Source organism: Rhinolophus ferrumequinum, chromosome 4, assembly GCF_004115265.2.
Source record: "Rhinolophus ferrumequinum isolate MPI-CBG mRhiFer1 chromosome 4, mRhiFer1_v1.p, whole genome shotgun sequence".
NCBI classification, from domain to species: domain Eukaryota; kingdom Metazoa; phylum Chordata; class Mammalia; order Chiroptera; family Rhinolophidae; genus Rhinolophus; species Rhinolophus ferrumequinum.
Window position 1 is genome coordinate 41,709,086 of NC_046287.1, and position 24,835 is coordinate 41,733,920.

Genomic DNA, 24,835 nt, shown 5'->3' on the forward strand with positions numbered 1-24,835 from the left:
GACTGTCACAAAAAGCTAAAATGTTGAAGTAATGGGGGGGGGGTGACTTTTAAATGACAGTATTGGAATTACTGGAAATTAAATTATTTATAAAACATAAATTATTTATAAAATTTAATTTATAAATTACCATAAATTACATATCCCATGTAATGCCAAATTACTGAGCATACTAATACCAGACACTGAGATACACCAGGGAAGTCCTGAGTACCAAAGACTGCCTAGCTCTAAGTTCTAAGATATCGAACCAATAAAAACCTAGGAGTTTGGAGGTATTAACATCATAGCCACAAATATGAAAGTAGTGAACTTACACATATTCTGAGAGATATATATGTATCAATACAGTTACTATTAAAAAATAAAAAACACAAGTAAAATATCGTCCTTACATTTTCCTGAGATATTACATGATAACCACTCTGAAAAAGGCACAAGCTTCCCAAATGTTACCTTTTTAAAATTTTATTAGACAACCAACCATACAGGGGTTTCTCTGTTACTAAGTTGTCAGTATTTCCATGTATGATTATTGTGGAGAAAAAAACATGAATAAAGAATAATCAGAACATTCTAACAGATTAAAAGTGTACACCAAAATGGTGCAATGTTTACCAACTGTAGACAAGTGCTATAATAATCACCTTTATGGAGCTTACTGACAAAATAACAATAGTAATCAAATATATGTAACTAAGTAACTATTTAAACTCGTAACAAAGGCTTTTATGATACTACTAGCAGTAAATGAGCAACTCCCATAAAATATGACTTAGTATCACCCTGATAAGAGTTTAAGTACATATAACCATTGTTATGTGAAAAAACATTATTTTTAATATGTGACAACCCGACAGGATTTAATTACCACACCTACTTCAAACTATTAGCTGTTTCAGTCAAACCTGAAAAAATAATATTTATGTGGCTATTGAGAATCATTATGATTGATGCAATCTTTTGTGTTATTCCCTTTACAGTCACTTACTTCCATTTGTTATTATTAACAAGGAAAAATGAGAGGGGAAATGTGTGTTTTTGTTTTGCAACAAAGCTTTTCTGATGATGACTAACTTCTTCCTTTGAACACAAAAAGCCTGTTAAACTAACTAATGTACTTATAAATACATTCTTTACAATGTGCACTAAGCAAGAAAAGGAAGAAGGGGGGAGCGGGGAAAGGGGGCAGCCTGTAGTACTTAAGCTAGAATTAAAAGCAACCCAGGCAAGATGAGTACATGAAAGCTGTCAGGGTAGTTGTTATTCTCAATTTCTTACAGCTCATCCGCTCTCAAGGAAGAAAAATCATAGTTTCTTTTAACCATATCCACAAACAGATCTCACTTGAAAGGAAACACAGCGAGTGATTTGGCATGAATGGGCATATTACCAATTTTCCAGCATCACTACTGAATATTTATGTCGGTGACGAATGATGACACTGGTGAAATATTTTAACACGAAGCCTTGCCTTGTAAATTGTCTGAATGATGCTGTGTCAAAACAACACCTACCATAAATCAGAGGTTTTAGGGCCAGTATTTCTTGTTGTAACATGCTACCTGCTCAGCAGAATCTCTTGTGTGAACAGGCATAGATTAATGTGTGCTAAGCAGAGCCATCTTACCTCCTAACTTATAGAGCTGTAATTTAACAGGCCTATTACCGTCAAGGTAATTTTGACAGTGCTGAAATATTATACTTGTTAAAAATATGCACTTAGCACTAACTCCAGTGGTCATTTTAACGGAATAGACAGATAGGTTTCCCTACAATTATCTTTCTTCTCTACTGATGACTTTTTTTTTCTGTTAAGGCAGCGGTATGTTGACAATTGATTTTATAAAGAGTATATATAGCAAGACAGAGTCTCTGATAATACAAAAAGCTCACCATGTTGCTTCCAGTTCATTTTTCACTTCCCCACAAGTTATAATATTTATTTAGCAACTTGTAGTGGATTCTAAGGAGTCCCTTTACTGGTTCAAGAAACAGAGCAATAGTTCAAACCCCTAACACACTGTTTCCTACAACCCTCAGCTCTTACATGATGTACATCCTAATCCAGGATATTTGGGAAATCATCTACAGAGAGAGTCTCATTTCCCACTCAGTCAAGTTGGAAATCTTAATCCTTAGGGCAATTCTAGATCTTTCATTAGGGAGGATACAACAATATGTTTCTCTTAAACATTACTGCAACCATTCCTGTTCTATACCTCACTGGGTACAAGTACCTTCCACCAGAAGAATAAAAATGGCAACAACCAAAAAAACTTTGCATGTTTCTTTGTCTTTTTATAGTATATAAAGCCATAATTTAACTTGATCTGTAAAGAAAAAAAATAATATAAATTTGTACTCTTTTTTTTATACCGGATGCATAAATAACACACACACACACACACACACACACACACACACACTCCAATGCAGAACCATCAGTCGTGTGAAATGAACATACTGGCCACAGCCCAATATTAACTTTGCACTTCCCTGAGAGAATAAACAAACATAACATCTACTGACACCAGCAGTTCAGTTTCTTAAAGACAAATTAACAAATTGAAATCAAATAAATAAATATTTATCTGGAATCCATTATAGTCAACACACTCAGCCAAGTGTTATGTCACCATAATTAGGCATGAAAAAAAACAAGACAAGTATCCACTCATCTTGTCTCCAAAACAAAGGGTGAAATTCTAGAGACTTGATAAGAATAAAATGTCTCTGCTGACTCTGATGGCGTGGAACAAAACTGAAGAAACTGTATGCTCATATTTCTCCCTGAACTCATGTTTGACTCAAGTCCCACGAACGACCATATTCTACCCTTTAGAATTAAAATATATCCAGTAAAGATGTCCGTGGCTGCCTATTCCAGTTACTGGGCAAGAAGGTATCAATTAAGAAATCCAAATAACCTTGCTTGAAATACTAGATATTCCGGGACAACACCGTAATTTTTTATAAACATAAAGAGTTTACATAACAAACCTTGACAACGCTTTTAAAATTCCATATCAACACTACAAAATACAAAGACCCAAGCTATAAAAATGGAATTTCTAAGAAAGCTTTAAAATAAAAACTGCTCAGTTTTGCAATAAGATGCTCTTATATTCCATTCCTGAAATAATGTAGATCATGCTGCCCTCTTGTGCTAGATGTAAAAAACAAAATGAATTCTGCCCATGCAAGGAAAATATGATTTACATTTAAAATAGAAATCATCTCTTAATTTCTGAATGACTTACTGCTGACCCGGGATTTGTGTTACCCGTGTATTAAGATCTGATAGAACTGAAATGGGGCTACGATGATAGAAGACAAATGTTGACTAGGAAGAGGCAGATGCTGTAAACAGCACATAGACACAGATCACATCTGTAAGACACTATTCAACTCCAGTTTCAATCAAAATGAGTAGGAAATGTCAGGGCAGCTAAAAATGTGCGGCTCTTTGACAGACACACACAATACCATTACCGAAATATATCTTAGGAAGAAAGGATAAAAAATAGAGATGGGTGAGAGGAAGGAAGGTAAAAAGAAGAAAATTAGCTAGACAAATAAATGATGTAAATTTCATGCAACCATACATTGGTTCAAAATGGAGAGCAACTTAGTCATGGAGCAGGGAAATGGAACTTTCTTAAAAATCAGCTCTCGGAAACGGTTAAACTGCGCCAGAGAGACTTCGTTAGTGAGAAGAAATATGCACTTTCCAGGTTTACCTTGCCCTCCTCCTTAAATCCAAGTAAGTGAACTTGGGACTTCGGTGGGGAAAAGAGTGTTTCAGGACCCTCCACTAAAAGCCTGGTTAACTGCGTAACTGCAAAGTGTCCCCACTGATTAATAAAATGCATGAGGATCTGGGAGGAAACACAAGAAGAGAGACAACACATCTGGGGTGGGAGCACCCATGAATGAGTGTAAAAGACATTTCTATAAGCCATATCAGGGTCACTGAGAATATTCCAGCACCCACGGGAACTGGAAAAGGGTACAGAAGGGAACTCTGGCAAAACCTCCACAAATCCCAGCTGGGCTATGGTTCAGGCAGATGCAGTGGGACTCTGCCTGGAGCTTCTGGTAGCTGTACCAGCTACCACCCAAGTCTAGTTTGCTAGAAACTATAGATGGTCCCCAACTTACAATGGCTGGACTTAATGATTTTTGGACTTAGAATTTTTCAACTTTACAATGGTGCAACAAAGTGATACACATTCAGAAGAAATCATACACCCAATTTCATATTTTGCTCTTTTTCCATGCTATTGATATGCAACATAATACTCTCTCGTGATCCTGGGCAGCAGCAAGGAGATGATTTTGCCCTATTATAGGCTGATGTAAGTATTCTGAGCACATTTAAAGTAGGCGAGGCTAGCTACGACGTTTGGTACGTTAGTGGTATTAAATGCATTTTCAATGCAATATTTTCAATGTAATATTTTCAACTTATCATGGGTTTATTGGTACATAACCCCATCCTAAGTTGAGGAGCTTCTGTATACACTGGCAAAAGGCCTATTTGTCCCCTCAGTTTTCTAAAATCGGGGAGGCCGGCAGGATCCTGAGCTCATAGGAAATGTACAATTTATCCCCGAAAATAAGACCAGGACTTACATTAATTTTTGCTGCAAAGACTCATAATGGCATATTTTCACGGGATGGTTTATTTTTTTCATGTAGAACAATCTACATTTATTCAAATACAGTCACGTCATCTTTTTCTGGAACATCGTCGTAACATACTAAATGCATTCGTCTGGCTAACGATCTTAACTGGGGCTTATTTTTGGGGTAGGTCTTATTTTCGGGGAAACACAGTACTTGCCATGGGGTCTCGCTGACAGCGTGTTCTAAATAACAAAGTATTGGGAAGAGAAAGATGTGCTTCCTGATCTCTCCGTGCTGCTCAGAGAACATGCTCTGTAACTCTGGGGCAGCCACTTTCTGCGGGGCGCTTGCATGCATTTAACGGAACTTAAACATTGAGCGCGTCTACCTCTCTACTCTAGAGGGAAGTTCTGATTTTTGGGTTTGTTTTTTTTTATATAATATAACCATTAAAGTACATACAATCAGTAATGTCAACTAAGAAGCATCACTCTAGCTCTGGCTTGTTCTTCGCACAATAAAAAGTACAAAAATTTTATCCAAATGGAAATTTAAAATCTACCATATAAAAATGTCTTTAATTAAAAGCACCTTTTCATTTGCCACTCAAAGAGTAAACACCTCATGGCCTCTAAATATTCTGGACAAAGTAGGCCTACTTTTGGAGTACTTACCTGGGCTTCTATTTTCTTGAAGGAATAAAGTCCTGCCAATAGATACAGGAAGGGGAGGCAAGATAAGCGCTCCTGTGCGGCTCTAAGATTAGCAACCTCGAAGATTTAGACATGGTCTAAATCCTTGAATAATAAATAAATCAGCACATGGAGAAGCCTACAGGTCTTGAACATGCAGAGTCCGGTTAACTGTGGTCACAAGCATTCAGAGGCTGTGATAACAGAAATTCAGTCCCACTTTACACTCCAAACTTTTTAACTGTAGTTTTCTAATTAACTGGCAAAGTGGAGCGACTTTATAGCCGTAATAGTACATAAGTCCTCCAATCACTTTCTAACTAAAGCTATAATAAGACTGTAAATTTGAGGGGCCTCTGCAGTATACAATTCCTTGTGCTTTGCAGTGCCTGGGCTGAACATGTGTAGATAGATCTACACAAGGTGCTTTTGAGAAGAGTCTTATTTCATCCTCACAACAGTCTTGGGAAACAGGAAGGGCAGCAGCAGTTATTTCCATTTCACAGGTGAGTAAGTTCCGAGGTATCGCCATTGTTGCTCAGATTCATTAGGCGCGGGCCATGTCATAAGCATTGCTCTAAGCACTGTGAATGTGTTAACCTGCTTAATTCCCACAATATCTTAATAAGGCAGGTATGAACAGTATCCCCAATTTACAGATAAGAAAACCGAGGCACAGAGAAATTAAGTAACTAGCACATAAGTATTACCATAACTATAACCAGCTATTACTTAGTACCTAGCACCAGGACTGAAGCCAGGCAGCTGGCTCGAGTCCATACTTTTAACCACAACAACATCCTGCTTTGCGATCTGCCTGCCCATTAGCATCTACAGGCTTTGGCTTGGGTCACATGGTGAGTTAATGGCCAGATCAAAGCTACTCCTGAGCTCCCTCTAACCCACCTCCCTGCCTCCACAGGTTCTATCAATTATTACCTGCAAAAACAAAGCCACCCTGGGCCTCACCACAAACCTAAGCAACTGAACAGACTGGGGATGTATGTTGATGAACTAACTCTTCACAGGAGCCCAGGTCAGGAGGCTACCTTCAGAAGCAAGACAAGCCAAAGGCCTCAGAGAGAAGGTACCGTATTTTGCTGTGTATAATGTGCTCCTGTGCATAACGTGCACCAACGTTTTTGGCCCAAACTTTCAGGGGAAAATCTTGCATTTTAATTTTTTAATTCAAACTTTTATTTTCTTACATTCAGGTAGTACTTGTTTTTTGTATTAGAAAAGAATTTTCACATTTATTTTTTAACATATTATGGTACAAGAAATTGTATGCAACAAATAAGTACTAAACACAAGAACAGATACAAGGTACAAGAAATTTTATGTACCAGTAACAAATTTACGCTATCTACACTCCATAGAAGGCCGAGAACTATTAATCATCGCAAGTTTGTCCTAAGTTCAACAAAACCAATTATCGTAGTCCAGGGTATTATTTTGCATACAGATATGGTTATTGATTTCTAGAATTAAACTTTTAACTCATAAATACACTTATTTAACTCATAAATAAAAGAATTAAAAACATTTATATAGATAGTGAGTTAGTACTACTAAGGTATAATGCGTATCCTTATTTTTCCCTCACAAATTTGGGCAAAAATGTGTACATTATACACAGCAAACTACACTATTAATCACTTAGAAATCACTGGGTACACTCATATCATGACCTTACTAGTGATGACCCACCTGGCAGGTACAAGCAAGCCTCTAATATGTAACCAGAAGTTTACTTTAAAACTATGGAGTTAATAACATATTGAAGAGGATGTTTGCATTTTATCCATCTTGGATTTTAATTAATTTTTCATTATCATTTTAGGTAAACCTCACACAGCACATCCAAAAGCCCTGTGGTTCCAGAAATGGATGGACAATGAAAACATAAATAAATAAATAAATACACAGCCTGTCTCATGGAGAGCGATTCCTTGTAAGAAGGGCCTTCCTAAAAGATAGCCTAGCTTACTTAACACTACCTGATACAGCCAATGTTTAAGTAACTAGTCAACTACATTTAAACATGTTTGCACTGAATTTAGGGTATTTTGTATGCCACACAACAAATGGATTCCTCAACCATTCTGCCAAGTGAACCTTCATTTATTTTTTTCCACGCACACACACATAAATTGGAATAAAAGCTTGTATGCCCCCTCTATTCAAATTTTCTCTGGTCGAAGAAAAATGTCAGTGAAGCTTTCTGTAGAAAATAAATCAACATGCATAGTGATTTTCTTCCAAGCATCACGAGCATCACCTCCACTTTCAAACACTGAAATGCAATCAGACGCTAAATATGTTAATAAGACATATTTACTGAGAAACTTGGTGTCTGACTTACCTATTGGATTCCTATCAAAAAACAATACTGGAGCTTTCAAAATGGACTCAAACATTCTGTTGTGTAGAGCTTGTGAAGAATTAACAAGGACGTAGAATACCAACAGGGATCTTACTATGCCGAAAATGACGGTAACTATCGTTAAACCTGAAAGAAAGAAACATCATTCAGAGCACAGGATCTCTGCCTTTTCTCCCACAATGCTAAAGCATTTCAGGCAGTTTATAAAGGTACTATGTATTTTATTCCATAAAGGATCTTGATTCTATTAAGAGTTTAATGCATTCACAAGATACATTTATAAAGAAGAACGTAAAATTCTTTTTCTCTCATTAAATAGAAACTACCTGGGGAAAAAAAAATCAGGTGTAAAGTAAATTTCATTCCATTCTTTCCTAATTCAATTACAAGTTCTATTATAACCTCAGAAGACAATTATAAAAAGTAGTTGATCTTCCCTTCGCCATATCCCAAATCTTACTATTTACAACAGGTCTCTGGCTCTAAAACTGGTACCAGCATGTGATATTAATAGGCAACAGGAGAAATGAGAGACCATTTCCTTGTAAAAAATGCCCAAGTAGCTTTAAAGAATATGAAAATACCCTATTAAGTTGCAAGTAGAAAACCTCCTAGTTGAATTGCAAAAAAATATAAATTATATTTTAACATGAGATAATCAATCTAAATGAGAAACTAATGTCTCGTTAAGTGTTTTATATAACACAAAGCATTTTCGAATGAACATAATCATTTATCTATTTTATTAATGACATAAATGAATACTTCCTATGCATACAAAAACTAAAACATCTCCCCTAACATCTCTCGAACTCACAATGCTACATACAGTGGGGATAACTCATAACAAATATTCCATCAAGTACTTTTTTTCCCTTCAGATGACATATCACCCTTTTTTAAACTCTGAAGGCTGCTCAAATTCCTAAATTCCATCAACAGGCAGGCATTTTCTTTAGCTCACATGAATATATAACAGAACCATTTTCCTTCTTTCTTTAGGTCTCCCATCGTCCACCAATTCAGAAGGTAAACAGCTAATGGATTTAGATTTCTTAGCAAGTGATCAACGCAATAAATACCAAATTTCAGTGAGGAGGCTCTTACAAAGATAACTTGCTCTATCTTCAAGGAAAGCTTGTATGAGCATTTCCTGGGGGGATATTTAAAATTTCAGATGAGGATTTCCTTTAAAAAGTACGTAATGCTACATATATTCTAAGCACTCTCATGAAAACAGAGCACTGTGTTACTATTAGTCTGGCAAGCCAAATGTTAAATTACTCACACAGTTGGGAAGGCGATAACATTGTGATCTCTAGGTAAGAAAAAGAAGGAAGCCTAATTCCCAGACACTGGATTTTGCCCTGCTTAGCTTCCCTCTTAAGTAATTAGTGAAGCCCAAGAGATGAGCAATATGGTGAAGGGAGCTTTGCATACCTGCGAAGGAATAATGCTTTTATTTGGGGGGCCTTGCTGCCAGAGGATTTCATCCAAGTTCAACAAAAGCCAGGGTTTATTCCAACAGAATTGGAACAATTCGAACTAGAGGGTGGGGATCCGTTTCTAATCCCCTTGCCCATCCATATAATAATATAAGATTTAGCAAAAGCAACCTATTAGAATAGACAATAGCCACATATTTCCAGTGGCTGATTTTCTGAATGCTCAATCCCGGTTTAACTTCCAAAATCCAGTACAGAGCAAATTAAGATTCTTCACTGAACCTCTTTCTTCCAGTAGATTTTAAAAAATAATTATTCTAATTAATTCACAGAGTAAATGCGACTCAGACTTAATCTGTTAAGACATTACTGAATTACTCCTGGAAGCCTAGTTACTCACACAGGCTCATTGTAAGCACCTCAGACTCTCATATAATAGACCAAATGATTACACTTTACCTGAATAAATTCCTAAGTACCAGTTAAGATCGAGCTTCTCAGTTACATTTCCTTTTCCATTTACAGTGACGTTCAGGGCAGTCTGTTCATTTGCCCTACGGACCGGGGAAGAAAAAATATTAAGCTGTAGATGGAATTTAGATAAATACAAAAAGAGAAAATAAACTTAACCTCCACTTGGGAGATACGTTTTATGCTGGAAGATGACTTCCAGCTCACAGGGTCCTGTGTATGTCTACCTCATAAAAATTCAATGTGAATCATGACTGTGAGTTTTCAAAAACTGTCTGAGAAGGTGCTGCTGAGGATGGGACAGGAGTAGAGACCATGGGAGGGCCACACACCACCAGCAAGAACTTTAATTTTTCTTCAGGGAAACCAAGTGAGGATTAGAAGAACAGGCTGAACAAACCCTACCTCACCCCGACTCTGTGAGAAAGTGAGGCTTTATTTCAACTGTATAGCATCTTGCGGTCAGACCAGAAATAACTCACCAGTGTGAAAGCCACCAATCCTGAAGAACGTAGACAACCTAGAGTAGGGAAAAAAACACACACAAAAATCAAACGCTAACGTCACTTACCAACTCAAAACTCTCACTTACTAAACTGGAGAATCAAAAGGCTCCAGAAAAGGCAGATGGTCCTTCCAACTCAGGTCAAGGCTGTGCCAAGCCCAACATCCCAGAGACAACAGGTCAAGTAAGGGCATATTACATTTTAAAATCTCTAAAAGACATTCCTTTTTTTCCTTGAAGCCCTTTGGTACACATCAACAGTGGTACACATCAACAGTGGTACACATCAACAGTGGTACACATTCCTTATTTTGTTCCCAAAAGAGAGCCTATTTCATTGCAAATCCAAGGGGACTGCAAAATACAGTAACATAGTATAAATAAATACAGTATACATATAAATGATCCTGTATATCTCAAGCTAACAGCACAAAATAACGCCAATGTCCCGACTTACCTGGGCTGCGGTGTTCAGCAGGATAAGGAAAATGATGATACACCAGTGTGTACCAGCTGTGAAGTAATTCTTGTAGGCCTTAAGACCAATTTTTCCTTCAGAACGGCTCTCCTCGGTTACTGCAACCGGTATATTCTCATTCTGGGAAGGAAAAAAGACACGGAGAGACAAAATTTTAAATAATGAACCCCAAAATTTCAAAAGTTCAATAATGCACTCCATTGACAAAGCCGTGGGAAAACACACACATTTCATACACTGGCAGGAGCGCAAAACGGTACATCTCCTATGGACAAGGGTGTAGGAATATCTAGCCGTACCGTATATACATTTACCCACGGACCCAGCCATCCACTTCTAGGAATCTTTAGAAATAAGGAAATATCATTTGCACAAGGTTATTACTGCTGCATGGCTTTGCTTAACATAGAACATCATGATTTCCAACACAGGCACAACAAACCCGATTCAAGTATAAATGCAGAAACTAGTTCCAAAATAATATACAATGATATGTAGCTAATGTATCACTCTAAATTATTTGTTTCACTCAATGATGGAAACATAAAATAAAGTAGGGGCTCATAATATTATCAAATACATACAGTAAACTGAGTTGAAGCAGTAAAATGGAGTAGTAAGAGTTTGGATATAGCTAGGAGAGCATATGTTCGGAATCAATTTGTTTTCTGAATTTTAGAGAGTGATTCATGAGTTTGAAATGTGAGAGACTAATCTGAATACTTCTCAGAATCATCCAGACTCCTGGATTTGGCTACTGAGGAATACCTGTGTATATATTTAAGGAAGAGTTAGTGCACTTCTGTCTGGAGGACTTAGAATGTATTAGAGATTCACATGAGCCAAGGATGTCCTGGTCTCTATGCTGGCCACTGGGGATTCAAAGATGGATCAGATGTTGTTCTGTCTTCCAGGGTAAGAAAGGAAGATGGGAACTAACTCTAAAGTGTCTACTGTGACCAGGTCCTTTACACATGTTACTTCTGGCCTACCACAAACCATCTGACAGTGGGGCAAAATAATATTATTAGTCATCTGTGGTGCCAGAACATTCCCACATATAGGAAAAGTAGCTGATTCAATGTGGGCTACAGCAGGACGCAGTCTGAAGGGGTCTTTCAATGAAGCTTCTGGGTGCAAAAGGAAAGCCTGGGGCCACCAGAGCAAGTAGGATTTATCTATGATAAATTCAAGAGTTCTATGATACTATCGGTGTGAGCCACCTATGCCTAGAAGTTTGTAGCAGGACATTCACTCACTACTGATCTCCATAAGATTCTCCATCTGATACCCAAAGGAGAACCCCAATCACCCTGCTCCCTTTGTTCTGTTTTAATTCTACAAATTCCATGGAATAAAGCCTGGGAACCTTAGGATATGCTTTGGGACAAAAGATGTCATGAGCAGAGCAGACTGAAGATCCATGAGATCACCAACAGCAGAGAGAACCAGGGCATGTTGCCAGATGAGAAACTCACAGCTTGGGTCTCTGGAGCACCATCTTTCAATGAGGGTCTAGAAGACTGTTGAGACCAAACCGAAGATTCCGAGAAAGTCCGATTCCTCAGCGTGGGACTTTCTGGCATGGAAGATTGTTCAGCCTCCTCATTTTCCTTCTTTAAAAGGGAACCAAAATCTACCCCGGATTTCAGAAACTCAGTGTACGTCCCCTTTTGCACCGTTTTACCCTAAAATAAAAATAAAGAATTTCAGAAAAATACATTTGCGTTTGATAATACCAATCTAATGTAATACTAATCAATAAAAATTAATTGACCTTCAATTATGATTTTCACAAGAAACATTATCCTTAGGTCTGAAATTCTGGCTGACTAATGTAGTTCAATTTCACTGGACACAGAACTGAGCATTCTGTTCTCTACCAAACCCTATGTTAGGTGCTGGGAGAGTATAAAAGAAATGTGTAATCATATATTAAAAAATGGAGATCACTGACATAACTACTACAGTCATGTAAGGAAGCAAAAAATATAGATGTTGGTGGGAATACCAGTACAGTTTTTTTAGACAACATGGAAATTCAGATGAGGCTCTTGTAACAAGCAGAATTTAAAAGGGAGTCAATTGGGAAGGATATTCTGGGGGTGGGGGGAGACTTAAGATTGACACGGAGGTGTCCACAAGCACTTCTGCACTGGTAAAAGTCACTCGTCACATCTTTCTGACCATTGTCCTAGTATCATGTGCGCCAATGGGACTTGTGTAGGAACCAGCCCTGCATACATAGAATCCATCAGCTGTTTCTTCATGGTCTTTACTCTAAAACTGCCCGCAAAACTCAGAAAGTTCCCAACTCAAAATTCAATATTCCATGTGTTGAAGTAACTAAACAAGGAGGCCATTAGACAGGGGTGGCTCTAATGCCTTGGTAGCCTATGCAAGGAAACCAAAACCTAAGCCAGAGTCAACGCACTCAAATCCAAGAAGATGAAACTTAAGAGTATCCACGAGGCAGCCAACCAGGCTTTCCCAAATCAGGCAACCACTGAGGTGACAGCCAATCGAATAATTATTTTTTTTTAATGTATGTGACACCTCATTACACAGTTTCCCCTCCTTACCAAGTTATATAAAATGTGCAGATGTTTTCACTATTTTCTTACCCTATGAAATGAGACTCAGCTTATTTACTCAGTGGTAAACATAGTATTAGGCAAAATCCCAGGATGCAAAACAAATCAAAGAAGGGCAGCCCTGGTGACGGCGGGTCAGGAGGAAGGTGGCCCAAGCCCCACTGTACCCCTCTCATCCCATCCCCCCACGGGGTCCACTAAGTAAAACCCAACGAAGCTGTTGGAAACCATTTGATACTACTATTGAATTAGAAAATTATTTATGATATATTGTGTCTTGTTCCACTTGGGAGGCAAAATTCATATACCTTATTGAATGAAATTACCACTTTCCACTTAAGTATCTGTAAAATGCACAAGACAATGACTACGGTATAGAGATAGCAGTTCTACTCAGCAGCCAAGCAAGAATTATTCCAAGAAGGAAAGAGGAGGCAGCCAAGCCCTCTCTGCTGTTAGAGGCGGACCAAACAAACAGTAAGGATGAATCACAATTCATCCAGGGGTGCTCACCAGTGGACAAGTGGTTGTTTTGATAGTACTAAAATCGGGGGAGATATCCTCAAAAGCAATAAGGGGAACCCCAAAACACCTAGGGCCTGGCTCAACAGGTTATTCTCCTGCCTGCTGATTCTGTACTCATCATACTGCCAACACTGGGGTCCTAACACACTAGTCTCACCCCTCTGCACATGGACCTAATTGTCCCCAAGTTTAAGGAATCTGAGCTCCCTAAGCCCAGAGGAGTAGGGAAGCATCAACATACGAAGCGCTTTTACAGAGGTTGCGATTCTGCCTTTTTACAATCTTTTTTAGGGCAGAAATTCAATTGGTGAAGTTAGGCATTTGACTGAGGGCCTGTTGCAACTGACAAGGGTTAATGATGGAGGTACTGAGACACAGAGGCAAACAAGCCAAGGAGTGATGCAAACAACCACTAAGCCTTAGAAATCCTCAACCACCAGCCCTGCAACCACACTAGCTGTTGTGGGTTGAATGGTAGCCCCCGCCAAGAAATATGTTCAAGTCCTGGACATGGTACCTGTGAATGTGACCTTGTATGGAAATCGGGTCTTTGCAGATGTAATCAAGTTAAGATGAGGTCATATTGGAGTAAGGTGGGCCCTAAATCCAATGACTGGTGTCCTTATAAAGAGAAGAGACCCATACAGACACAGGGACAATGCCATGTGACAATGGAGGCAGAGATGGAAGTGTAGCAGCTACAGGCCAAGGAACACCAAGGATTGCTGGAGAACACCAGAAGCTTGGAAGCGGCCAGGAAGAACCCTCCCCTGGAACCTTCAGTGACAGCATGGCCCTATCAGCACCTTGATTTTGAACTTGTAGCCTCCACAATAACGAGAATATATTTCTGTCATTTTAAGCCACCCCGTTTGTGGTACTTTGTTATGGCAGCTCTAGAAACTGATACAACACTAGCCTAAGACCTTACTTCTGTCTCCTGAACTTTAGTAAAACTTCTCATTGTTTCTGCTATGGCCCCTCCAATGACCATCAAGAGGGATCTTTTAAAATCACGCACCAGATCACATGACTCCTGTGCTCTGGACCATCCAGTGGTTTCCATTCCACTTCGGGAGCCGCTACGCACCGCGCTCAGCCCATCGCCCTCTGTGCTCCCCCTGCTCACTCTGCCTCAGCCACACTGGCTCTCCTGCTATTCCTGCAATGTGCCAGGTCAGCTCCTTCCTCAGCACGCTGCCAGTGGACCCCCTGCCAGTGCCCCTCCCCCAGGTTACTGCACGGCCAGTGTCTTCATGGCGCTCAGGTCATGTGAGGTATCACCTCCTCAGGGAGGAAGTCATTTCAGCTCCCACCCCTCTATCCCTTTCGTCACATCTATTCCCATAAGGATGGACTTGTCTTATAGCTGCACAGGCTCTCACATATCAGGCATGCGAAAAGCCCTGTGCAGTGAGACTAGCAACTGACTATAGGACAGGGGGTGTCCCTGAGCAGGGGTGCATGGCTGTCCAATCATGCTTCTGTAATTAATGGAAGACACTCGTTAGGGAAACCCCACATGACAATCCAATGGATATAAGCATGTCTTTGTATCTCTAATTTCCAAATAACACTTTGGCTTACGTCATGGAACAGGAAAACAGAAAGGTCTAAATCAAGTAGCATAATTATCCTTAACAATTTCACTAGAATAATTTTAATTTAGTAACTCTGAGGGAGCAATTTTATATACATTAGGGTACAGGCCTTAGGATGCAATAGTAACATTTCTACATGTCTTTGTATTCTTCCTCAAAGGATGGATAGCAGCTCTGAGAAGAAAGGCATGGAAAGCCGAGGAGGAAGAGGGAGTTTACAACTAACGCAAGGAGAGTGACCTGCCAGGAGGCCTTGCCTTCAACACACCTGAGAGCTAGCAAGCTCCATACACTTCTAGAAATTACTTACATCTTTCAATATCAGAATCTGACTTGCAGCTTTTAGGTACTGCAACTGATGAGTCACTAAGATTGTGATCTTCTCATGCAAGGTTTGACAAATACACCTATAAATGTAAGAGGTACAGTATGCAAAAACACATTAATGGGGTGCTCCAAATTGAAAAACGTACATCTTGAAAACATAAGGAGACAAAGACAACACAGTAGTCAAAGATCTGTAGTTTAAATACCAGCATAAATAAAAAATATAAATCAATGAAGCTAACTAGGTCCTCAAATTTACCAGCAGCAAACTTGAGTCTAACTCTGCTAATAAATTCTAGAAAATAGTCTAGGGCCCAAGGTAGCGACTACTAAGTTTGTTTTTTCCTAAAACTCAGCTTAACAATTATTTATATATTTCACATTGAAAAACAATTGAGCAATACTGACATTTCAAAACCTGACTGAACTGAAATATCAATTATTTTATCGCTGTGTAGGAATGGGGGAAGAAGGGAGCTATGTCATATAAAAATGTGTACATATTTCTTAGACAGTTTCATAGGTGATTATTATTTATGATGTACATATTAAGCAAAAGGGAAAATAGTCTTAGATTCTCAGTAACTTTTGCCAGAGTGCATTTTTTAGATGTTTCTTCCTAAATATGATTAGACAGAAAATAAATACTAGTGCAGCCTCGATCAGTCCCATCCAAGAAGCACATCTTGTTTCATTAGGACTGAAAACCTGCAGAATATGGAGAACAGAACCCAAATGGCCCAAATCAGTGGAAATCACCCAGTGGATCAAAGGAAATGCCAATTCTCTTAGGGAAGACCCATCTTATTATTCAACCTTAGAGGGTTTTTGTTGCTGTTGTTTGTTTTGTTTTTTTACTGTAACTCCTCAAAGTACTCTTACATTTTAAATGCAGACCCCTAGAAACTCAGCCCCACCTGCAACCCACAATGGTCTGCAACCCCTCCAGGTAAATGAGTAGCTGGTACCGGGCCCCAGAGACCACAGGCAGGGCTCCACGTACACACTCTGGTCGCCTGAGTCTCACACTGAGCCCATCTCAGGAACATGGCCACAACTCAACCTGCTGAGGTGGGTCAGATGAAGAGTTGTGGAGACCCTTGGACTGGAGTTCACATCTATGCCCTGCTCTGCCTCTTACTAGCCCAATAATGTCAGGTAGCTAGCTACTAAACCTCTTAGAACCTGTTTCTTCGACTCAAAATAAGGCTAATGTCAACTCATCGTCATGTTTTGAAAAATAAAAGCACTAATCCATTTGGTAAATGTTAGCTCCATTCTCTACTCTTCCTGCAACCCATACAAAGCCATATGTTTTGCAGTCAGGATAGAAAAGCCTAAGGGGACACCTTTGAGACTGGGCCCATGGCCAAAAGCAAGACCCCAGGAGGTAGATGCAAATACTATCACATCGTTCTTTAAGTCTAAAAGGATTACGTTTTCCCTTTAGACATGTCTTCGTTTGGCTTTCATACCAAAGTTTCTTGACTAAGTAAATTAAACACCTCGTCAGGCATAGTATAAAAGCTTTTAATGGAATTGTTTCCCCTTAATTCAAAATGACCTGCCATTAATCCCTGAAGACACATTTTAATCTAATCTGATGGGTTGTTATGTCCAAGATGAGCCAACTCAAAAGTTTGAAAATATTTTCTTCCTAACATTCCATCACAGATGAGGTAATATAATTTCAATGATATTACCAGTTGATGGCTTTAAACTTTTCCTAAGTTACGTTTTTCATCAAAATCTCCAGGAAAATACTCTATTTTCCAAATTTTTAAGAGTAAAATTTTCCAAGTCAGGCCATAACGAAATGATTGATTCCGCAACAAGTTGTTTAACTTATTCTATATAAGACCTGTGTTAAGAGGTATCACATACCATGGTGGAGGTGATACAGAAGACAGCCCCAACCTTCATATTCATTGAATCAACAAACATTTGTTGAGGTGCCAGGCACTGTTCTAAGGACACATCCACTGGTCAAGAAAACAGGCAAGACTCTGCATCGTGTAGAGCGAGACACACTAAACGAATACAGAAAATGCACTACAGGGCCGTGACGTGTGCTATGAGGAAAAAGCAAGGTGAGGATTGCTATCTCAGGTGGAGGTGACATGTGAGCCAGGAAACATCCCTGGAAGAAGGCATAGCAGGTGCAGAGAAACATGCTGTGCAAAAGCACCTTCATGAATTCACAATTTAGTGGGGGGGGGGGGGGGGGACGTGTAATGATCAAGCACAGCCCATTGAGGGCTGTGGGAAGACAGGAAGTGCACATCCCCCCTGGAGAGACAACGGCGGTGGCGATGTCCTTCATCTTTCCTCTTTGCCCTGGCACATTGTCCCCTGGCTCTAGGACAGAAGGAACAATATCTGTACAGAGAGACAGGTATGAGAAAGGGCTTACCTCATTCAGGGCACTACACAAAGGCCGGCATGGCTGGAATATGGATTGAGGTTGTGCAAGGAAGTGTTGGGAAGGAGCATCGGGGCCGAACACAAAGAACCTTGTTTGCCATTTCAGGACTTTGAGCTGCATCCTGAACTTGAAGGGGGCTCTGTAAAGGCCTGAGCAGGAAAGGTGAACTGAGATGACAGCAGTGTGGAAGGTCTGATTAGGACAAACCCAAAGAACTAATTGCACAGGAGTTTGGGGTCTGGTGACACGGGGCTTTCTAAAATACAGCAGGGATCCATGGCTAGAAACAGATTCCACTGACATTAATCCTTGGGCCCCTACCCTTCTTTATGGGATAGAATCCACTTAACGTTTACAACATACAGTTGTAAAACTCACAAACCTTAATAACCTTGGATATATATTCCTGACTGAAGTAAACTGTTAATAGCAAGGAAAAGTGTACCTCATTCACTTTTAATACAAAACACTTCGCATTACTAAGCTTCAACACAACCTCCATCTTTCATAGTATATTGTTCAATCCAATTTTCTAACTCGTTGAGAACATTCTCCAGTTGCTGCTGAGCGATTTCCTAAATTGCATTCGTGCTCCCTGCCCTAAGTTTCCCTAAAGAACGTGGTTCTGATTAGCAAACAACAGTTTTAACAAGCTTGCTTCTATCAAGTGTATATCCAAAGTCATTAAACCCGAAAGGTGCAAGAGGACTTTATAAACACCTGTGTTCAAAGAAGAACTTGGGAGAGCCTTTGTGATAAGCACACTGATACTTTGCAATTAAAACCCCTCCTCTTTCCTCCTACTAGTGACATGAATGCAATAACCAGCCGAAACTGCTCTTGAGGAGTGGTGGATTACTTGTGCAGACTCACAAAAGACTGAATGACAGACGTGTGGGGAGTTCAAGGTTAAGCGTTGGGACCAGGGACGCTGAGCTGAGCTACTCACAATGCCAGAGGACAGGGGAGTGGGGAATCTCTGTGTTGGCACTAGCACCCGTCACTGAACTCAGGACAGTCTACAGGGCACTTCTCTGCCTTGGGGAAAATTCATCACGTCACAATCAGGATGGAGTGGGAAAGAGAGGTCAGATCATACAGCGGGAGGCCACGCCAAGTGTCAGCTGGCCCTACTCTCTGCATTCTCAAAGATTCCTTGCACTGTGCACTTTTTTTTATTGTGATAAAATTTAGGTGAAACAAAACTGACTACCATTTTAACCATCACCACCATCCATCTCCAGACCTTTCCATCCCCCTCATACATAAGCACATTTTACATACACATTCTGGTGGACTAATGTTAGGGGACCCACCCCGTGACCCATGCTTAGTGGATGACTTCAAATCCCAGCTCCGAGAGTCCAGGCTCAGGGCTGCCTCTCACCCAGTTGACTCTGTTCAAATCTCCTTACTGCGTTATTTAGGACCTGTTACGAATGAATGGTGCCCCCCACCCAATTTACATGTTGCTATCTTAAGGACCTCTACCTTAAAATTTGGTGATAGGGCCTTTAAAGATGTAATTAAGTTGAAGTGAGCCCATTAGGGTGGCCCTAATCCAATGTGACCGGTGTCCTTTGAAGGAGAGCAGAGCAGGACATAAGAAGAAAGACACCAAGGGTGCAGGTGAACAGAAAGACCACATGAGCACAGAGCAGGAAGACAGCCATCTACAAACTAAGGAGAGAGGCCTTAGGAGAAACCAAACCTGGGGACATGTTGGTCTTGGACCTCCAGCCTCCAGAACTGTGGGAAAATAAGTTTGTCGTTTAATTAAGCCATCCAATCTGTGGTACTTGATTACGGCAGCCTGCTATAGACTAAATGTTCGTGTTCCCTCCCAAAATTCACATGGTTAAAATCTAATCCCCAATGTGATGGCATTTGGAGGTGGAACCTTTGGGATGTGACTAGGTCATGCGTGTGCAGCCCTCAGAAACGGGATCTGTGCCCTTAGAAAGACCTCTTCAGAGAGCTGCCTTTTCCCCTTCTACCATGTGAGGAACAGAGAGAGGAACCAGGAAGCATGTTGTCACCAGACTTCAAATCTGCCTTGATTTAGACTTCCCAGCCTCCAGAACTGAGAGAAATAAATTTGTCACTTATAAGCCACCCAGTCTCTGGTATTGGTATAGCAGCCTAAACAGACACAGCCCTAGCAAATCACACAGGACCTCACAGCAAGTATTTCCAAGTAGCTTTCCTTCTGCAGTACAACCTGCATCTTCTACTAGAGAATGTGCCTACGGTTCTTTCACACGACTTGCTTCTCCCTTCCTCCATACCTTTGCCTCTACTATTCCCTTTTGGCAAAGGAACTGAATCCTGTTCTCAGCCTCCACACACCCTTCCCAGACGGCAGGACCACAGGGCACTTCCTGCCAGGAAGCTTTCCAGTCTGAGCTGAATGCCGAGAGCTGCCACTTCCACTCCCATTTAGCATGTGTTATCCTTTATCAAAAGCCCTTTAAGCCTTAAGAGTAAACTCTTCCTGTGCTTTAGTCTTGACCAACTCCATGTAGAGACAAATTCTTTAGGGCCCAAAACAAGATCTATACTTCTTGATCTCCCTTCTTCTGCACAGTATGGGTCCTTACCCTCTCCGGCTTACTGTCCTCCTCTATAAACTAAGATGTTTGCTCAATAACATTTGTAAGAGCATTTACCTCAGTGCACACAGTTGTACTTCAATAAGAGCACCTGAAAGTGCTCACTGGCTTTAATAAGGTATAAAATACAGCAAGGTAACCGTAGGGTAGACATGGAGGCTATTTGAGCAAAAGCAAGGTCACGACAGTTAGAAAAGGACAGTCTAGACTACATAGGAAGCGTCAGTCAGTGCACAGTACATTACAGTATACACAGAAAACAGATTCAGACTGTTCTAGTTCAGAAGCTCAGTGGCTCAGCAAAAGCCAAAGAAAACAAATTCCACAAACAAAGTGAGAGGGTGGAGTTAAACCAGACTCTAGATACCTAGTTTCAAATTCAAGTTAACCCTACATTTATGGGTCTGACTTATTAATTCTAGGAAGAATCCAGGAAGCAATAGTAATGATTGAAGCCATACTCTGCTAGAGAACAAATCATTCTTAAATTCTGAACTTTACGAAGTATTTCCAACCTACAGAACAATAAGCACAAACCAACAAGGTCTTTCCAGGGAAGATCTGTATTGGTAATGAAACTGCTTCTAACTTGCCACAAATGATGAAGGAAAAGAACTGACAACCAAGTATCAGGTTACTGACCCATGTGTAGGTTTAAAAACTGTACATCTTTCTTATTCCTGGAGTCCGGATCCATCAACAGTGTCTTGGTTATCAACTGCAAGTTGGGGCGGGGGACTTGGAAAATTTGCCATTAATTTCTTAATTCCCTAAATTTCTCTACAATGGATCGTCTGTGGAAGTGAGTGTGGAAGTGAGGGAAAGAGGGACATCAAAGCAGAACGAGCTCAATCTTCTGAGGCACAAAGGCTTTCCTGAGCCCACGCCCTGGGTTCCTGGAAAGCAGAAGTGGCATAAAACATGAGCAAACTTACAGTTGGAACAAGTGCTTGCCAACTTCTGCATCCACTGCACTGAGAGGGTCGTCCAGAAGGTAGATGTCTGCATCCTGATATACTGCTCTAGAAAACACACGGCGATATCAGAGAGGAGAAAGCTTCACGCTCCCTGGATCTCATCTCTGAATTACGACAGCATTCAATAACTCACGTGATGGTCATTCCAAGAGCCACTGGAATAATCCAAGACTAGTGCTTTACACAGCACCCACACACAATAAGTGGGGTCTGCATGTAAATCACTCCTATAAGCAGCCTAAGAGACATGTGCAGAATGGCAACTAAAATGCAATTTACCTTGCGAGGTTGACCCGAGCTTTCTGCCCTCCACTCAGCGTGCTTCCCCGATCTCCTATCACAGTTAGATCTCCATCCTCCAAAAGCTGCAAATCCTACGTGGAGATAGAAAAAAAAGACTTAAAATGTGTTCTCCTACCGTCACCCTAAAACTTTTAGAATTGTTGTTCATACACATATTTGATCACTAGCAATGGATACATTTCATAGTGACTAAATTGTAACCTTGAACCTCTCAGGGATTTTTGTTTTCACCCTGTGGTTTTTCACAGCATTTATGCATTTAACCATTTTAAGAGATGTTTATTGAACATTGACCTTGTCAGGCATTGTTCTGGGCACAATGATTGCAGTGAAACATAGTCTCTAGAGTTTCTATGGTGGGAGGCTGACAATATGAAAAATGAACATGAGCACAAGTAGCAAGTACTAAGAAGAAAAGGGGTCAGCATAGGGGGATAGAGTGAAGGAGGAAAAGTCCATCTTATATGGAGGTCAGGAAGGGCTCCGAGCAGAGGGTGTTTAAGCAGAAAGATACCTGTTGGAAGGGGGAGCATGCCTGCACGGATCTGCAGAAAAAGTGTTCCATGTGGAAGAATGAGCAAGTGCAAAGGCCATGGGAAAAATATACCCACAAGGTGTTGGGAGGCTAGCGGAGAAGCCAGCAGAGCTGGCGCCGAGTGAGTAAAGAATGTGGGGGTGGGGAGAGACATAAGCAGGAGGGGCCGTGGTTTCACTCCAAGTGCAACGGGAAGGGGGCAGACGGGGAGACTGACATGATCCGGCTTAGGTTTTTAAGGAATCACTCCTGTCTCTTTGTGGAAAACAGATGGTAAAGGGGCAGGGAAGAGGCAGAATACAAGTTAGAAGGCTACCACAATAATCTGGGACCAAAATAGGAGCAGTGGGAATGAAGAGAAGTTGTCACGGTCTGGACAAATTTCAAAGGTAGAGCCTATAAGACCTGCTGCTGGGATGGGTGTGGGTTGAGAGAAGAGGAGGACTGCATTGTTTGGGGCATGAAAAAAGGGGAAGAACAGGGTCACCATTTACTGAGTGAAGGAAGACAATGGATGCAGATTTAGGGGATAAAAATCAAAATTTTGGTTATGGGCAAGCTGAGATGATTGGTGCATGGATATGCATGTCTGAAGGTCTGTGCTAGGTACACAAACGTGAGCGCTGGCGACAGACACACGGCTTGTAAAGGCAGAGGACTGATTTCTTCAAGGAATAAGTGTGTCTTAACTAGCCATTCTGTGATCTCAGTCTCAGCTTCCTACCTTCAGAGAAGGGATGCTCACCTTCACCATGATATTTAAGACATAGTGCTAGAGTAACAAGCAGGATCTGTACCCAAAATAAGAGGAAAGAACAGTCTGGGCAGGAGAAACCAAAGAAAAACCAGTGTATTCGAGGTACACTGAGCAGGTCAGTTGAAGTAATTAAGGCTTGTCCCATGCAAGCCAGGAAAAACTCAAAGTTAAGAAGGATAAGAAGTTCTGATTTGAGGATCTGGGAATCTATCAAAAGTTATATTTTACTATTATTTAAGAAATAAATGGACGAACCATAGTACCTAGAAAGAAAAAAAAAAAAGATGACAAGAAGATGTCCAAAATGACAAGATAATAATCAGGTAAGTTACACATTTTATTATATTAGAAATCTTTACTAAAAGGGGTCCAAATAGATGGTGATGGAAGGAGAACTGACTCTGCATGGTGAACACACAATGGGATTTATAGATGATGTAATACAGAATTGTACCCCTGAAATCTATGTAACTTTACTAACAATTGTCATGCCAATAAACTTAAAAATACAAAAAAAAAGAAATCTTTACTTAAATTGTCTATATCACGAAACACATCCTAGCATGGATAAGCAGAGTTTGGGAGTTCTTTCTCTACTAAACTTCTCAAGCATCAACCAAGGATACACGGCAATACCTTTCTGCAAACGAAGCCCTCAAGTCAACTTTGACAAATTTGGAGAAGAAAGCAAATGGCACCTTGGGATCCCCATGATAAACAAGTCCTTTGATCTCCCTGAGTCTCATTCTCCTCTTCTACAAAATGTGCTGGAGAAACAAGAAGTACTAAACTCAAGGATGCTGTGAGAATCAAAAGAGTAATGTATGAACACGCTCTAGAATGGAAAAAGGACATGAAAAATTAACGTGCATGAATTTGTAAGAGCCAATTTTGCTATTGGTGACTGGTGCATTTTTTTTTGATCAAACCAACACTGGGATCCCACTCCCATTCTGACTCAGTGGGAGTCACAATATGCAAAGCACACCACCAAAAGGAAAAGAGGAAAGGAACCTCTCCATCATAACCCATTCCCTGACAGCCCACAAAGACACACAGGCACACCGAGTGCCCTGCATACTCAAAGCTTAACAGGACTGTGTCAAATGAAAGTCAGCAATGGCTCTATCGTGAAAGTTCATTATTATTCCATATCATTTCTTTGTTGAGCTCAGAAGTTAGTACCATCTCTTGCTTTTTTGGTTTTCATAAAAAGCAATAAGCCATTTTAAGATAGGTTCCCAAACTCCTGGGAACACACACACACACTTGACTTGGTCTCCGGTTCCCTGTTGACAGTTCTTCTACTTAGTTTTTATGCCTTGATTTTTTGTTTTGTTCCGTTTCAAAAATTGCACCACATTGTATGTAGCTCAGCAATCTCAGCCATTTTCTAGAAAAGGCACTTAAAACCTACTTGTGCATTTAGCACAGTTAGGAAATTAAGAAATGGGCTCTCGCTCCAACTCTGGTAGAAGGACTTCAAGTGTGTTTGTTGACTCTGCAAACTATTTATAGACAAGCTTCAGATGGGAAAAACTTTTCAAAGGATTTAAAGAAACACCCAAGT

The 24,835-nt window shown here is 40.3% G+C and overlaps 1 protein-coding gene across 1 annotated transcript in view; it reads right to left on the reverse strand.

The window, feature by feature from the left end:
- ABCC4 (ATP binding cassette subfamily C member 4) overlaps positions 1–24,835 on the reverse strand; it is a 237,160-nt gene that overhangs the window by 116,882 nt on the left and 95,443 nt on the right. The window contains exons 12-19 of the mRNA XM_033104819.1: positions 21,950–22,044; positions 21,629–21,715; positions 15,640–15,736; positions 12,088–12,297; positions 10,589–10,729; positions 10,109–10,146; positions 9,615–9,709; positions 7,690–7,836 (exon numbers count right to left, since the gene is read on the reverse strand). Of these exons, the coding sequence (XP_032960710.1) occupies positions 7,690–7,836; positions 9,615–9,709; positions 10,109–10,146; positions 10,589–10,729; positions 12,088–12,297; positions 15,640–15,736; positions 21,629–21,715; positions 21,950–22,044 (910 nt within the window). The remainder of the gene's footprint in view (positions 1–7,689; positions 7,837–9,614; positions 9,710–10,108; positions 10,147–10,588; positions 10,730–12,087; positions 12,298–15,639; positions 15,737–21,628; positions 21,716–21,949; positions 22,045–24,835) is intronic.